This window comes from Fukomys damarensis, unplaced genomic scaffold, assembly GCF_012274545.1.
Source record: "Fukomys damarensis isolate Sample0158 unplaced genomic scaffold, DMR_v1.0_HiC HiC_scaffold_20, whole genome shotgun sequence".
Classification (NCBI taxonomy): domain Eukaryota; kingdom Metazoa; phylum Chordata; class Mammalia; order Rodentia; family Bathyergidae; genus Fukomys; species Fukomys damarensis.
This window is the reverse complement of record NW_022900932.1, coordinates 43242223-43260439: the sequence shown is the minus strand read 5'-3', so window position 1 is coordinate 43260439 and position 18217 is coordinate 43242223. Positions and strand designations below refer to the sequence as shown.

Below are 18217 nucleotides of genomic sequence, written 5' to 3'. Positions count from 1 at the left end.
CAAATTGAGAAATATCTATTGTATGATTGTACAGTTAAGGAAACATATCTAGATTAAAAATTTTCACAAAGAGAGGATTAATGATTTAAGATTAATTCTGTAATAACCAATTTTCCATTTGGTTTGACATTCCTACCAACAACTTGAGTAAGTATAAACAAAACGTATTTATCAAACCCAAATATGAAAAAAATCAGGAGTGATAGCTAATTTAATACATAGCTAAATTAGTATTAAATTACTTTCATAGGCTTAAATGCCCCCAAATTAAAATTCAGCAGGGTTGAATATAAGGAGATAGATTTTAGTTTGAATTTTTAAAGCCTCATCATTTAGGAAGAATTTTTAAAGGCTCATAATAATTGGCTTGTTGAAACAGAGTAAAGTCTGTCTTTGAACGATTTTGGCAAAAGCTAGGTAAGAAACTGCATGGAGGTATTCCTTCATTTGGTGGATGATGTGAATACGTGACCTTACCTCCCAAACTCACAGATGTTAAAGATCATAGTTTTTCTGGGGAAAGTCTTCCTACCCTACAAAGCTCTGGAGCCTTTAGGCACCCTCCAGGGGAATATGCTGATGCAGCCCCTCCAACTCTCATGGCATGCACAGTCTTTGTCTTTTATTTGGCACAAACCACACTTGTTGCCATTTATTGAGACCCTATCATATGCTTGGTGATTTATATACACTGAATATCCCAATAACCACATGGAGTTGATAAAATTACCCAATTTTATAGACGAGAAATACAATGTGGTAATCACATACTCGCTGAGAGTCCCATACTGAAAAAGTGAGCGAACCTAGGCTCATATCCAGACCTAATATTAGGACCATTTCCTTTCCACTAACTCATGGCCCTTCTCTAACCATCATCTCTCACCTAACTGTTAGTGCTTGACATTTCTTTTACCCTCATATGTACATTTATTCACTATTGTACATCTTGTATGCCATGTAGTATATTTTAAATTCCTCAAAGGAGCATATCTTGCTTTTCCTTGGTTTCTAATAGCACCTACTTGAATAAACAATTAATAACATCAATTAGCATTATTTATTCATTAACTGCTTATTTACTGGGCATCACCTACATAGCTGTCACTGTAAAAATAACCAGAGATGTAGCCATTAACAAGTTAGAGTAATTTTTATTCTGAGGAGATAGGAAAACAAATAAATAGACCAACCAACCAAGTCCATGGCTTCCCTGTCTTTTGAGTTAAGATTAAATCAACAGAAGACAGCAGCTATGGTATGATCAGGGGAATAATGTCTTGGGCAGCAGGGACACGGAGTACAGAAGCCATGTAAAGAATATTAGCTCAGCATTTTCCAGAAACACAATGAAGTTCTGTGAGGCTATAACAGAGCCAAGAGATGGGTGGGCAGTAGAAAATTGAGTTGGAGAAGAAGGCACAAGCAAATTCATACAGGGTTTTAAGCTACTAGGGGGACTTTTAGCACGGAGGGTGACTTTCATGGCTCCTGGGTAGGGAAAGGGTCACAGGTACACCAGCATGAAAGCACAGCGGGGGATGATAGATAGCGTGGTGGCTGCTCCAAGGTCATGGAAAGTAAAAGGCAACTCAGGATGTACTTTCTAGGTAGAGCAAATGAAACTTGCTGATTTAGATGTCAAGGGTTTGTGGAAAGAGGAAATCAGGGATGACTCCTACCAGGCACAGTGATGCAAACCTGTAATCTCGGCACTCGGGAGGTATAGGCAGGAGGATTATTTGTTTGAGGTCCTTTGGGGCAACTTAGGGAGTTCAAGTTCAGCCTGCACTACATAGTAAGACCCTTTCTAAAAAAAGGCTGACTCCTAGGAGCATTCTCTGCATTTCACATGAGTAGATACTGAAGGAGTTAAGCTTCACTGTGAGAATGAGAAAGATTTTGGAGATACTGGGTGGAATGGGAACAAGGGAGAGAGAAGGCAATGTTCTACTTATTAGATATATGTTTTAGACATTGATAGAACATAAGCTCTGCGAGGGAAGAGGCTTTGGCTGTCTTGTTCTATGCTATACCCTACATGTGCATAAAACAGCATTTAGGATGTAAGCTGGTAATGAGAAAATAGCCAAGGGGAGGTGCTGAGAAGGCAGCTGGATTTATGAGTGTTTAAATCTTTTGGGTAAATGCAGATCCCTGGAAAAACATAAATACGTTCCTCCTTGGCTCTTGCACCTCAGTAACGATATCTGACAGAGTGGTTTTTCAGCGCATTGAATTAAACATCCTAATAGGGTCAGCTAATGCAGCCGTGCAGAGATTGAATGATTTCAGTCATTTACTAAAGCTTACCTGGCTTTTCCCATTTATTCAGGTTCATTCAAGTGATCCAATTGGCCTTGAGGAGTAGCTGTGCTCTTTCTCTGAGTCCTGTTTACTACGTCTGGTAAGAATAATGATGATGATAGTAATAATAATGCTCACATATGTCAACATTTTTAGCCATTTTCCACTTTCCATTGGATCCATTTTTATTTCTACCAGTCTCCAGATGAAAGTGTTAAATTTGATGCTTACTTTAGGTCACACATATCCAACATTTTGGCTTTCCTGGGCCACTCTAGTGAAGAGGAATTGTTTTGGGCCATATATAAAATATAGCATAGAGTTAATGTATGTAGGTAACAAAGCTTCCCTCATTTTAAAATATTTATATTATAACATTAAATATGGATCTAACTGTGGTATGTACAGGAGGCTGACAAACACTGCACTGTTTCTCTCCTACACAATAGTTCTGTTGTCACCTGTACAGTCCAGTCCAAGCACTGTGCAACTAGGCATAAAAGTACTGCTAAAAACTAGAGTATAATGTTAAATGTTTATGATCTTGTGTGACTGCAGGCTGGCCACACTTGCTTTTGAAAAACAGAAGAAGCCTCCAGCAGGTCTTCTCCACTCCAAGGACTGGACTCTCAAATCCACAGAGCTGTCACATTTTCAATATCAGAAAGGGACCAAATGGGCTGAAGTCAAAGAGGAAGTCAACAGTATTAGCCACAACTTGAAATAATGAAGAATTCAGGTGCTGAATCCTGTTGTGAAGAAAATGGTTTCACCTGAAGGCAAGGAAACGCATTCAGGAGGACAGGCTCATTTAGCTTTTGATTCACGAGTACCAACAAGACAAGCCAAGAACATTGGCTCTGAAGTCAGAACATCTGAAATCATATCGTATCAAAAGACAAGCCAAGAACATTGGCTCTGAAGTCAGAACATCTGAAATCATATCGTATCTCTGAATCTACAAATCATTCACTTAGCCTCTCTGTGCCTCAATTTTCTTACTTATTAAGTGGTTGGTGATCATCATGATAAAATTATAATAGAATTTATTATGACTATTTTGGAAATGAAATTAGTGTTTTGTTTTTTTTGTAACTCACATTCAGATATTACTGTGTCTTTGGTCTCCTGTAAGTCCTTCCACGTCATCTCTCTGATCACTCATGTAAAGCATCTGAGGTAGGTACTATTATTGCCCTTGCTTAAAGGTGAGAGTTTGGTAGTTGGCTTCACATCAGACAGTTGGGATGGTGGATTAGAACCCAGGCAGCCGGACTCCAGAGCTGCATCCTGAATGATGAAGTGTTATCATGCCCCTCTTATTTCTCACTTGCTGTTTGCTGAGTGTTACTGTGGCTGAGAGGAATCCTGGAGGGTGCTAATTGCCAAGAACCATGAACCAGGATTTTCTGTCAGTCGGCACCAGTACATAAGCTTGCTTTTAGAATGTTGGGTGGCACTGGCTGAGCCTCTGTGATATAACTGCCTGCTGTACCTTTGGGTGTTTTATTTTGTTTTTCAAATGGCATCTCACTATGTTGTCTAGGCTAGCCTCTAATTTCTGGATTCAAGTGATCCTCCTGCCTCAGCCTTCTGAGCAGTAGGATGACAGATGCATCACACTGCACCCAACATGACAGTATTTTGTCCAGAAATTTCTGGAGTAAAATGTCTGTTAACCCATGCATGTGAGATAAAATGGTTGTAGGAAATGATACAACATTGCTCTCAAAGGTATATCTCTTGCAAAAGGGGCTTTTGTCAAAGAGAAACTAGCTTTTCCAAAGTAACCTAAGCTTTCTCTTCTTCTGAGATGCTTTTCAGGACTTTATCCTGTGAGTGCTCCCATTTGAGAAGAAAGTTTGCACAGCATCCCTGAATAAATTATTTGCTTGGCTGTTTCCTTTTATAAAAGGGGGAAAAGCTTGATTGGAAACTTTTTTTAACATGGCTGAATATAGAACTTCAAAAGCAATATTTTTTTTTCAAAGCATTTTAACTAAAGGAACATATTTGGCCACAAGGACACTGCCCTTTCCCAGATTATTATCATATGCTGTGTTTTCTACTTTCTGTATAGAAATGGACTTTCCTTAGCTATGAGCAGACTGATTTCTGGATGGTGAAAACTGCCAAAGTGATCCTCATTATTTAGGAAGTATACATGGAATCCTGACTGGAAGGACCCAGTTCAAGTGTCTTTTTTATGGCCAGATAGTTTATTTATTCTTATTGCTCTTTCACAAGGAGTTAAGCTACACCTTAGCATTCTTCCTAGATGGAGTGGCCTTTTAAACTGGTGAACTGACAAGTGGTGAAACTACTAGCTGGTAGGAACATGCAACAACTAAATGTTGCTTTGGGCTGCCCAAGCCTGGCTCAGGGGAGCAGGTTGATGAGTGCTCCTCTTGACCACAGACAAGGTGGGTGGAGGGAAGACACTCAGGGTCCAAATTCAGGTGCAGAAGCTTCTGGGGTCCCATGTTACTATGGCTTCAGTCTACAGCTCATGTCCTGTCCTTGGACCTGCCAGTCCAAAAGAGGAGCCCAGATGTTGCGAATAGCCACTCAACAAAAAAGAACCGCCTTCTCAAGGCATGGGGGAAGTTAACCTGCTAATGGCCTCTAAAAGCTGAAAACGATTCATAGGCCACAATCTTCTCACACAGAAGAGTGCCCTACACGGTTGTGAGCAGTGACAGGCTATAGAGCCAAACCTCTGTCTGTCACTTTGGTGGCAGATTACTGAGAACCAGCCATAGACACAGAGGATGAAGAATTCCAACCTCAAAGATCATCACAGAGTCAACAACATAACAAAGACAGAGGCTCTATTTATTAAGGAGGTTTGAAGACTACAGACTCAGAGCTCTCTCTCCAGAATCTGCTGTCCTTGCAAAGTTCCCCCTGGTGTTTCTTTAAAAAGGGGAGAGGAAGCAAAGGAAGTGAGGGTGAACTTCAATCTCTCGTCTCTCATCTCTTCTCAGCTGCAGGCAATCTCTTTGTTAAAGAAAAGGTAGAAAAAAGAAATGCCTATTTTTTAAAAAAGGTAAATGGTTGGGAATTTAGTATCAGAGAAAATTTTAAAAAGACCAGAAGAAATGTGAGCTAGAGGTAGAAGCTGGATAGAAGAAGAAAAAGGAGGGGAAAAAAGAAAAACATAATTTGAGACTGTCAAAGCAAGAGACTTCATGGGTGGGCAGGAAGTGAAGCCAGAAAGGCAAGAGAAAATACTGGCTCATGGGAGCTTTAGAAAAAGAATATGCAAGAGAGTGGGGTCTAGATTAAGAGGGTCCAGAAAGGCCTTTCTCCCAAACTGAGCAAGCCTATCCCAGTGCAGATCTTGACTCCCACCTGCTTAAGGCCCACCCTCTCCCATGGGCTTGCATGCATTTTTCAAGAAGAGAGGGAGACTGCCATTAGGAAGCTTGTGTGGTGTACACTGCTGTCTTGTTGGGCAAGAGAAGAAGGCTGGAACGAAAGACTGCTTCAGAGCCATAGTGAAAACCATCAGTGATTTATCTCCTGCCCTGACTTCATGTCAGCTAAACCTTTCCAGCTATTTCATGGTTGTATTTCGAAGGCATTTTAGCCATACTTTCCTAAGAACAAACATTATGCAACATTGCCCCAAAGGCATTGGGACTTTTCATCCCTTTCCCCTCACCACAGTTAAGTCATTGTGTAAAAGACTTGCTAGAATGTGGGAAACTTCTAGCTCATGAGCACAACCTCCTTCCCAAAGCCACGAGTCTTGCCATGATGGAAACTGGCTGTGGTCCTGCTTCACTGTGCCTGCTTCCCCATGACAGTCCCCTCCAATTCCTCTCCTCTTCACTCAAGGCCCAGCTCCAAACTCCAACTTCTGCTGAGCAAAGGGAGCTCTGATTCCTGCTTCGATGCCTCAGACCCTACCACTCTCACTGCAATGCTTTCTGCCTTTTTTGGTAATTATTTGTGTCCTTGCCTGCTCACTTGTGGCCACTGCACACTGTTACTTTCCTCAGCGCATAGCAAACATCGTCCTCCTCCTAACAGGTGCTGAATACACGAGAGTCAAGGACTGATGCAAGAATACACACACTCACATCTCCCCGGAGGGACTAGCAGAGCTGCTGCAGGGCTGAGGTTCTTTCTCTTCTCTGTAAGATCCTGCAGCATTCTAAGGAACATACATTTTCCTTCCCTTTGATGAAAGTGTATTTATTTTGTCTGTCCAATTTTGATAAAACCAAAAAGCACAAGCTGTTGATGTTGTCAAGCTCCATCAAATATCACAAATGTCTTACTTTTAAAAATATGCTTGACCACACCAGTGGGGGGAAAAAGAGAGATGGCAAGAGCATGTAGGTGCACAATAAATACTTTTGAATGAACGGATGAATGAATGAAGAGAGAGGGATGGTAGAAATCTAAATAATGTGAAACTGGATAAAAATAGAAACAAAAAGAGGAATGGGAAAAAGAGATGCATGGGAAATATAGTGAAAAACAAGAGTGGAAAAAGAGAGGCAGATTTGAATTCTGATAGTCACTCAGCTGCTATATGGAAATGGACAAGTGACACAACCCCTCTGGGCTCACTGCTTTCTTCCAAAACTTTTGATTTTGAAGTAATTTTAGATTTATAGGAAAGTTACAAAAACTGTACACAGAATTCCAGTTCAGTATATCCTTCTCTTGATGTTAATCACAGTGTAAGTATGAAAATCAGGAAACTAACATAAACTGCAAGCCTTATTAGGGTTTCACCAGTTTTTCAATTGTCTCTTTTTCTCTAATTCAGTATCCAATAGGATCCCACATTGCACTTAGCAGTCACGTCTACTTGTCTCTAGTCTTGATAATTCCTTGACTTTTTCTTACTTTCCATGACCTTGGCACTTTCTGAAGAGCAGAATGTCCCTAACTGTGGAGTTGCCTGATACTGGTTTCATAATTAGATTTGAGACAAGAATGCCATAGAGATGATGTCATACCTTCTCGGGCCATTATACATATCAGGGGACATACACGGATATTCTTATTACTGGTCTTGTCATCCTTGATGGCGTGGTTGAGATAGTGTCTACTACTGGTTTTCTACACTGTTCTATTTTTTCCTTGGTAATTAATAAATACATTGTGCAGAGTCTCTCTGAGACCATGCAAATATCCTGCCTCTTTTCACATTTACTTTAGCCCAGTCATTTTAGAACTCATCAGTGCTTTTTGCCTGTGACAATTATTACTATAGGAAATCTAATGGTTATTTCCTTTTTCCTTATTCCTCCTACATTTGCTAACTGGAATTCTCCAATAACCAAGAACTGTCCTCCTGCTACTCATTACATTGACTAATTTAGTATTTACTCATACTAGTGGATTCAGGAATATTTATTTTACTCTATGGGTCAGAATATAATGCTGTCATTCCTTATTTTGTTGTGTAAACTTCATTTTCATCTGAAAAACAAGAATAATGCCAATAGTTATAAGGATTAAATGGGACTGAATATGTGAAAATGTCTGGTCTATCATGTCTACAATATAGATGCAAGTTTTTTCCTGCCCCTTCTTTTCAGGGTAGAAAGGTATGCTAATTTGGAAACAAGCATATTTTTAAAAAGGTGAAAATCTGTAATAAATCTTTTGAAATGTAATGTAGCTTTTCTAGATTAAGTTATACAAAGCAACTGTAATTTAGCCATCTTAGGTTTTTCTAGTGGAGTTTATTTGGGATTTGCTTGCAAAGACTATGTAAGAATGATTTTTAATTAGCATACCCATAATTTGTATAAAAATACATGCTTAAGAATACTTCAAAACAGACTGTTCTCTTAAGTAGTTTAAGTGTTTTCCCAGAAATCTTGTTTATGTTCCAAAGTTGCTCAGCTAAACTATTTTCAGAGACAGTCTAAAGCAAGCCTCAACTCAGCTGTGGGTCATATCATCACTAGCTCTGAATTAGTGATATGATCGATTTATCTTTGATTCCCAAGGTTATAACAGTGAGTGGAAGAAACCCAAGTTTAATTTAAAATTAGATCTTAAAAGTTCTGGCAGTTTACTTTTAAGTTTAGTTCAGATTTTTAAAAAAGGGAAAAGAATAGGATCCTAAAGATGTGAGTGTGTGTAGATTAAGAAGTTTAAAATAATTTACAAAATACAGTAAAACTCACTAATAAAATCACTCAATTTATGGGAATTTCATTTTCCAGTTCATTTTTATCAGTAAGGAAAATAAATAATGCCATTTAAAAAAAAGCAACTTCGGATCAGCATAGTTTGCAAGCTGTGATGCAGACTCCCAGAGATTCTTACTCAGCTTGGGGTGAGAACAGGAACCTGCGCTTTTAGCAGGTACAACTCCTAAACCCCATAACATGTTCCATCCTAGGTGTTCCCAGCCTCCAGCTACACTTGTCCTCTTCGGAACTGGCTTCTGGCTGGGTCTCCAAGGTTTGGCAGTGACTCTCTGGGGCTGAAGACATCCACAGGATACAGACAGAGCTCTCCCCTCAGTGAGTGGCTTCATGGTTCTCCAGGCGTGTGTGGTTTTAACTTTTTGCTGAGGAGTCCTGACAATGGGACAGGAAGTGGGCTAGACAGATGTGGTGAGGTATCATGTTGTCAAAACTTTAAACTGAGATCTAGTCTCAAAAACACCAGTGGGAGTGGGTAGAGGAGAGACCAGGGGTTGCATCTGGTTATTAGAAAAGAGAAGGCTCAGTGCACTCAGCAATAATAGGAGAGGGAGACAGGGTCAATTAGGCTTAAGGGCAGGTGGGTACAGTGAGAAGGAAAAAGTGTGTTGTCAAGTTTACTGCCTGGAAAGAAAAACCACCATGATGAAAGTGTCAAGACAGGAATATGACATAGCAGTGAGAGACAAACCTAAGAGAAAAATTTGCTTCAAAATCACGAGTGGCACTTCAAATACAAAGCCATACAAGAGTGGCTCCTTACCTCATTAAATCTCATCACAAGGTCTTCAAGAGCATTGTGCTCTCCATTATGAGAGGTAAGAACTGATGCTGAGATGGATGCTTTGAGGCAGGGCAGGGACCTCTGGCATTCTGGGGTGCCCAAGTCCCGGGTTAAGAAGCAAAGGTAGTCAACTGGCAGGACCCTTCGGTAAATATTCTGCTCCTGTTCTGTTAGGATACTGGCGACTTCCTCTGGGAACTGGATGAGGGGCTGCAGATCGATCAGTTCCTTGAGGATCCCAGCTGAACTTGAAGCGAGGGCATTAGAATTGGCCACAGAGGCACCTGGTTGGCGTTCTGAAATAGAGCAACGAAAGTCATGCTTACACCAAAGTTGATATTCGCTGATAAGCAATACTTGGGAGTCATTCAAAGCCTTGTAGGTTTCTTAGTCAAACATTTTGCTTGGTGAATAGTTCCATACTATCTTTGTTATGGAGACTTTTCTGATATCTGTCTGTTCTCCCTCTTTACCTCACCTATGTGTGTGTGGGGGTATAAGGCTTAGCTTCCCATTTTCAAAAGTTGCATTAATGTAGCACATAATTCTCTGACCAATTTACCATGACACTTTGCAGAGTACCATTTGCTTTCTTATCCAAATCAGAGTGAAAATAAAAGCATGGATGTGGAATGGAAGAGCAAGGAAGGCTATGTACTTATATGCATATTTCAAGCAAACACACAGGAGACCTCGGAACCCAGGGACCCCTGGCCCAGAAGATTTCAAACCTTCATGGTATCATCAACTTTATACCCTTCAACAACTTTAATTTCACTGAGGTCCATGTGGGAATCTGTAAGAATAGTAAGGAAGAATAGGTAATAAGATATATCTAAATAAAATAAATCTTACTAGTCTACAGCTGGTGGCAGGATGCAGGAGAGAAGGTGGTAGGTGCATTAGAGCGAAGTACCAAAGGCAGGGATTCCTAGCCTCAAAATGATCCCCTCAATTAGAAATACCATACATGCTTTCTCTTTCTTTTGACACCCTCCCAGTCTGCCTCTTATTACCTACAATTCATTCATTCATTCACACACTCATTCATTCAACCAACAAGGTTTGAAAAAATCTATGATAAACCCTAGAATAGAATTTCCCAATATGTGATCTTCAGAAGACTGTATTTGGAAAAACCAAAACAAACAAACAAATAAAAAAAACCCCAACAGTTTTGTGGTCTTCTAAACTGGGGAAATGACACAGATGCATATCACATATTCTCTTCCTGGAGGTGCCTGAGGCATGCTGGTACAGTTACAGGCTCTGAAAAGTCTTCCAGGAAAGGACCATGTACACAAGCTTCACGACTTTTACACTATCTATGGCAATCCTACATGACCAGTGTCCTTGGAACTCCTTCAGGAAATGCTGCCTCGTGGGCCAAGCTGCCCTCAGTCTCTATCCATGGTATATCTTTGCTTTCTTGCAGACCCTTCTGGGGTCTCCTTCATATTCCTCACACTGCTGCAAGAAGGCCACGTCCTGTTTGCTAACAACCTTCCTTACATCACTGCTTTGCGTACAGTGCCTCTAGTGGCCCTTGCTAAAATAAAACCTGTCTGCCATTTACCTGTCCTCAACCTGGACACCAGGCAACAGAAAGTTTATAGTAGGATTTGCTTAACAATCAGACCTCAGTATTCCTAGATGTCTTTTTGTATCTCCGTTGCTGAAATATTTAGAACTATCACTCCAAACGGCCCTGTTTCCAAGTTACTAAGCTCTGAAGCCACCTTTCCTGAATGTGTTCTCCCTCTTCCTCCAGTATTAAAACCATAGCAACCATTGTGTCCATGTGACTTCTCTGTGAATGGCCTGGGCTCTTTCATCTTCGCCTAAGCAGCCCAACTGCCTTTGAAGCATCACAAAAGAAATGTTCTTGATATTTTCTGTTTAATTAAGTGAACTGCTCCCTTTTTGAGGAATGCTTTCACTACAGTCCAAAAAGAATTGGGAAGAGAAAGCTTTAGAATTTGAGCAACACTGCTCCCCACTGATGCAAATCTGGACTTGTTTAAACATATTCCAAGCATAATTTTCTTTCTTGTCTTTGTTATAAAAATACATAGTAGCCTAATGATCATTGCTTGTTAACTGGGAAAAGAAAGCAGGTAAATAATAAATTCATTCTAAGCATTTTACCCATCTTTTTGACCAAACTACCAAAAATCTACTCTAGACTCATATTAAAAACAGTTAAAGTAATAAAGCACTTAAATAATAAGGCAGATTCCCAAATCTAACTGGCTTCACTCTCCAGTTTGCTGAATAATTTAGAAAGTAACAAAATTTCCTGAAAATTGAGTCAGAATATTGTCTGATGACAAGAGCGGACTGCATTTTCGGGATACTGATAATTGCTTTTTATGGTTTTGTTTTGGTTTTGGTTTTGGTTTTTTGAGGCAGGGTCTCTCTTTGTAGTTCAGGTTGGCCCTGAACTCACTAGGTACCCCAGGCTGGGCTCAAATTTGTGGCAAACCTCCTGCCTCAGCCTCCAGAATGCTGGGGTTATAGACCTGCATCACCACGCTTGGCTTTACTGATAATTAATGTAAAGTAGAATTAGCCACAGATAGAGCTCTTGTCTGATATTACTGACTCTTAGCCATAGTTCTGTAGAGGAAATAAAAAGTAACTCCTAGGTCTGGGGATTTAGCTCACTGGTTCTGGCACCTGCCTCACAAGCACAAGGACCTGAGTTCAATCCCTGGTACAAAAAAAAAAGAAAAAAAAATAAAAAAAATAACTCCTAAATCTTAAGAAACAGCAACTGATCTATGAGAAGAGATAGTATAATAATGTAATGCTAAAATGATATTAGAAATGGTAATATATCTTGAGATGTGAATCACATGTTGTTACAGTGAATGACAAATGTAGTGACCAGTAGAAAATGGTAATTAAAGATATCGTTTAAGGGGCTGGGAATTTAGCTCAGTGGTTCTGCTGCCTGCCTTGCAAACCCCCACACACAAAAAAATATCATTTAAAAAAACTAAATAAAGATATGAAAGAGAAGTCTGGTTGGTGTAACTCTAATGACCCAGTAACCCACGTGTTTCAGAATAAGCATAATATCATATTCAAAGAAACACAAATCAAAGTTTGAAACAGATGTAGTCCTTTAATACAAGTTTGCTTAAAGCAAGGTTTCTTGTGGATTTTATACCATACACCATAAAGAAATACCCCCAAATTTTTCTTGGGATATAACTGTCTCCCAAGTCCCACACTATCAGCAACTGTTGTATTTTGCCCTTTCTTTCATCCTCTGAGCTCTCTTTATTTCTGCCTTCTCCTCCACATGCCACATTGGTGTGTTACACTGAATTAATGCAGTGTGGCTCATAAAGGAACAAAGACGGATATATGCACCCCAGATTTTAGGTCTCAGGTTGGATCTAGGCATCGCCTCGTCTTGAAGGAAGGGAATCCCAGGCCAAGTCGTCTTTAGAGGGATGCTTCCTTAAGCAACTGGAGTATTCTCCAGCAAAGCCCTCTTTGCTTTCCTTTCGCTCTGGTCATCACCATCACTGAACTTGTTGATAAGCTGCCATTCCCAGGGGCTGTCTATCAACTGCACAACCCAGAAATTACCTGGGTAGGGCTGGGTATAATCTATACTTGATGAGTATTTTTCTTTAGTCATTGTTCACTTAATGCTTTTGGGGAATCTTCTACCCTTCAGAATCAGCACTTAAAAAAGAATCATCTGTGGCTTAGTGGTAAACTGCTTGTCCACCATGAGACTCTGGGTTGGATACCAGCCTGGGGAAAGAAGGAAGGAATGAAGGAAGGAAGGAAAGGAAGGAGGGAGGGAGGGAGGGAGGGACAGAAACAGGAGAGACAGAGAGAAAGAAAAAAGGAGGAAAGAAAGAAGAAAGGAAAACAGAAAGAGGCAGACAGGAAGGAAGGAAGGAAGGAAGGATGGATGGAAAAAAGGAAGAAAGGGAAAGGCAAGCAAGCAAACTTGTTCAGAGTCTGATCCCACCGAAGAGCCTTTGGCTTGCGTTTTTTTGTTTTTGGTGTTTTTTTTTGTTTTTTGTTTTGTGGTAACAGGTATCAAACTCAGGACCTTGCACTTGCAAGGCAGGCAGTGACACCACTGAGCTAAAACCCTGGGCCTTAAGAGCCTTCAGCTTGGGATAGAGGCCAGCAAAACCTACCACTACCACTTCCTATTTATTTCTTTTTGATTTTTTTGATCCCCACTAAAAGTTCAGCACTTGGTCTTTCTTGCTTTCTCATATGAGCCTCTAGATTTTACAAAGTAATCTTATATAATCTCTACATAATGTGAGGGAAATTACAGGTAGGCAATGTTACTCTTATTTTTTATGAAGCTTTAGTTAAATTCTTATGTGACTTGCTCATGAATCCAGCCTGTGAGTGGTCAACCCTGGAAATGGCAAAAAAGCTCACAGAGAATCTGAAGATTCTTCTGGCTCCTGGCCTAGTACTCAGTGTTACCCTAGGCTGAGCCTGAGCTATCTTGGGCATGCTCCGTACCCAGGGTCCAGCCACATTACGCAGTAGCTGCCAGTACATTTGAATGGATTTATGAAATGCTAAATGCTATAAAAATCATCCACTCATTTATCAAGTGCTTACTATGTGCCAGGCCTTGTTTCAAGCTACACTGAATTTAAGATTTAGTGAACAATAAGACATTCACATAAGACGTTCTAGGAGAGCATACAGATAAATGAACATAACAAATAAGAAACAATGTACATTGGCAAATGATAAACGTGCTGGGGTGAAGAGGGCCACAAAATGTGGGCAGGGAAGGTGTAATGTTACACAGTATATATTAATTTAAACAGTATCAATCTCCTCAAAGTTTTCTGCAAAACTACTCACAATATAACCCTCCAGGATGCTCTTGACCTGGTCACCTGATACTTTTCTAGTGTCTTAATAATAGCTACTTACCTTCCTCTTCCTCTTCACCATTTATTAGTTCTTTGCATTAAATAATACATTTAATATCCACAAAGAACCCCATAGGGTGGGTGTGATTATCCTCCTTCCTTGTGGTACTGGGGTCTTTGCATAGTTACATCCCCAGCTCTTTTTTATTCTTTATTTTGGGAAAGGCTCTCACTAAGTTGCCCTGGGTGGGTGTGAGCTTGAGATCTTCCTTCCTCAGCCTCCCACAGTTCTGAATTGCAGGCATGAGCCACAGTGTCTGGTTTATCCCCATTATTTACACAATGAAGCAGAGGTCAGAAATGTTGAGCAAATTGGTTAAAGACATCTTGCTACTAAGAGATGGAGGTGAAATTTAAATCTCATTCTGATTTCAAGGATCTGCCCTCCTCTACACTTAGCCTTTTGAGGGATCTTCTGCAAGACATAGTCCCTCAACTTCCCAATGAGTTTGTTACACACACACACACACACACACACACACACACACACACACACACGTGCTTTTTCTGGGTAGAGTTTGAGGTTGGAGTTAGGCAGGATTATTTATAGTTTAAAGGAATCTGAATTTAGAAGGCACCTACTCCCCGAAGTATCCAAACAACCTTCTGATAATGCCTTTAAATGATATCCTATCAAAACCCAAGAGAATCTGGGGTTTTGCTTCTGAAACATCACTGTTCATTCCCACTCTCCATGGATGGGAACAAACTGAACGCAGCTTTCTCGAGATGCAAAACAGAATTGCAAGCATGCTACATACTCTTTCCATAGCAATTCTACTTCTAGAGTTTTATCCAACTGAAATTCTTGCAAAAATACAAAGTGAAGTAAATTTATCTGTACTGAAATTAAAAATTTTTCATGACAAGTTTGGTTAAAATATGCAAATTGAGAACAATGGAATAGATCCTATTGGGGGAAATAATTTCACAAATGTAGGTCTATATTTGCATATTTGTCCAGTACTAATAAGTATTTATTATGTAGCTCTGCATTACTTTTTTGTTAATACACATATACCAGTATTTTAAAAACAGTACCTGAAAATTTCACCCACAGAACAAAGACTCAGTCTTCTCATTATCAAAAAGCTGCTCCAGCTTTTCACCTGTCTGTATACTTTTCCAACAAATACTGAAATATCAGTTTTGAGAAATATTTCAAGTTACAATTCGGCAAGAACACAAAATTTCTTGCATCTGCTCTTTCTTTGAAAATGGATTAGTTCTGAGTAAATTTTGTAGAGTCATTTTTTAAAAGTTAAGCACTAGATTCTGAACTGTACATTTAATGATACACTTCCAATTATATAAAAGAATACACAGAGAGGGCCTGGGATTTAGCTCAGTGGCCTGCCTCACAAGCTCATTGTCCTCAGTTTGATCCCTGCTACCAAAACAACAACGACGACAACAACAACAACAAAAAACACACACACACACACAGAGAAGGACATTGATTACTTTTTATAAAATATTCACAGTTAGCTTAGAAATACTAAATCTCAGACAAAGCTGAAAATTACTTTCAACAGGGTAGTGATGGGGCTTGAAAAAATTTTAGTTAATTTATTTCTCATTATCTATTATTGGTTTTAGGAATAACAAAAATCAATCTTGTAGCAACTGTGTCTGGCTAGTCCTCAACCTCACACAGAAAAAGCTAAGTTCACAAAATAAATGCAGCATATTATTTCTAAGTCAGTACCTAAAAAATAAAAAGCCATTATGTCTAGACTGAAGTTAAGACTTGTTCAGATGAAAATCTCTACTGGACTAAAGAGTTTCAGAGCAAAAAGCAAAAGCATAAAACAGAATTCTTATTAAGAAGACATAACTTTTGCACCCTGATTTCCAAAGAAATATGTGTTCATAACACACATGTAGAAATATAAAAAATAAAAATTACAGTAATCAAAACAATTGATAATCTTACACAGAGAAAATCTCTACAAATATTTTTATTGTAGCATTTCATGTTTCCCTATAAATACATATACCATTTACAAAACTGGGATTAGAGAACACAGAATTTTTCTAACAACAACAATAACAACAATAAAAATATAGCACACATTCCCTCAACTCTAGTACTGGTCTTATAATATTTGATTTTTAATGGTTCTTTAGTACTCCATGTTATATTTATAATTTTTAGCATGTTGCCTTTATAATTTTTATTCACAGCACTGTGATAAACTTGTAAATATATTTTTATTCACATAGTAATACTCAAAGAGGAACAATATCCTACTCACATTAAGAAATTTCTAGGGTGCAGAATTTTCTCATTTTTTTATTATCTACAGTACACTAATTTGTACTTCTCACTGATAATTTATCTATTTCTGGTAACAGTGGGTAAAAAGCAAAAACTCAACTGAGCCAATACTTATATGGTAAGTTGTAACGATGTCCTGCATTGATATTGTGTCCTGTAATGAATGGTATTTCTGATTCAAAGTTAACAGGGATGGGATCAGGGTGGGTAGGATGCTGAAATATTACTGGTGACAATCTGATGTACTCTTACCCAACAGACAGTCCTGAGGGATGGTGGACCTTACAGATATTGATAGTTTTAGAACTGAACCCAGCCAGGCCACCAGAACTCCAGGGTCCCACCTGATTGAGCTAAATTGCTTCTCTATTTTATAATCATAACAATTAATGATAATCATAAGTAAATTATAATATTATTGAGTATTGTATAACTACACCAGTACTTACTATGTAACAGGAATTGCACTGAACCTTCTCCAGAACTCACTAAGTCCTCACAACTACTATGCAGACAGCAAAGCACTCCTTGTCCTTATTATTCCCATTAGCATCTGGGAACACAGGTTAGGGACTTGCTTAACATCACCCAGAGATTGGTAATGGAACCAGCCCCACGTCAGTCTGACACTGAAGCCCAGACCCTGAAATCACCAACTACGTAACTCAGACGTTTTCTGCCCTTTGGTCTCTATATAAACTGACAACCAGAGATTTGTCAGTGGTAGGTGAATAAAGAAGGTCTCAGGCTCAAGAAGAAATAGAAAGAGACAGATAACAGGGACAAACTTTCATTGCATTGCAAATCAGAAAACAATGCCTCTGAGAGGCCCCAGGTCACAGGTCACAGGTCTGCAGCAGCTGCTCCAGAACTCGTGGCCCCTGACTTCCAGCCCAGACCTCTCCCTCTCCACCCCACTACTTTCCTCCTTTGGTGTGACTATATATATATATATTAGGTGTTGCAAGCTCCTGAGGGCAAGCTCCTCAGAGAAGGAAACAGTGAAATGGAAAGTAAAGGGAATTAGGTCGTGGCAGCCTCACAGACTTGGGGACCATGCCCAGCTTGGCCACTGACCTACTACAATGACTGCAGGCATGTTCTAGATGGCTCTGTCACAGTGATGATTGGGACAGTAAAATGAAAAAATGTATGTAAATGTTTACTACATATTCATCTCTCAATAGTTGTTTCATCATCCTTACTAATTATTCACTTTAAAAAGGTGAAGGAATTTTGGAACCTTTTATTTTAGAGGCTAGATAGGGAGACTTACTCTTATATCAGACCATTTCAAGTTATGGAAAATTCTGCTTTATTTTTATAGCCTGTAATTTGCATCTTCTGGTGTGGTGCCTACCATAGTAAAATTTTTTTGAAGATTCAAGTGATACCTTATTCATATAAAAAGAAAGGTCCATATACCATCTTGCCACACATTATAGCAACATATTTCCTAATTTTAAAAAGCCCTCTCCCAATAAAAGGCATGAAACAACTGCTGTCGTTAACTCTTCAGTTCTCCCATGCACTTCTGATATGCTTAACACAATAAAGACCACATACATACATACACAAATATACATATAATTTCCTGAGTTATAGAAATGTTAGGAGTATCTTTTGTTCTAACATTTGGTCTTTGATCCCTGATCATGATAGAAAATTCCTAAATCCCTCGAATCGCTTGATAGTAGTATTTTGTCTGAATGAGGCGACT

General features: G+C 39.3%; 1 protein-coding gene across 1 annotated transcript in view; it reads right to left on the bottom strand.

Annotated features, from left to right (window-relative positions):
- Positions 1-18217, bottom strand: part of Plce1 (phospholipase C epsilon 1) — a 226551-nt gene that overhangs the window by 144798 nt on the left and 63536 nt on the right. Inside the window, 1 exon segment of the mRNA XM_033766342.1 lies at positions 9256-9572. Coding sequence (XP_033622233.1) covers positions 9256-9572 — 317 coding nt within the window.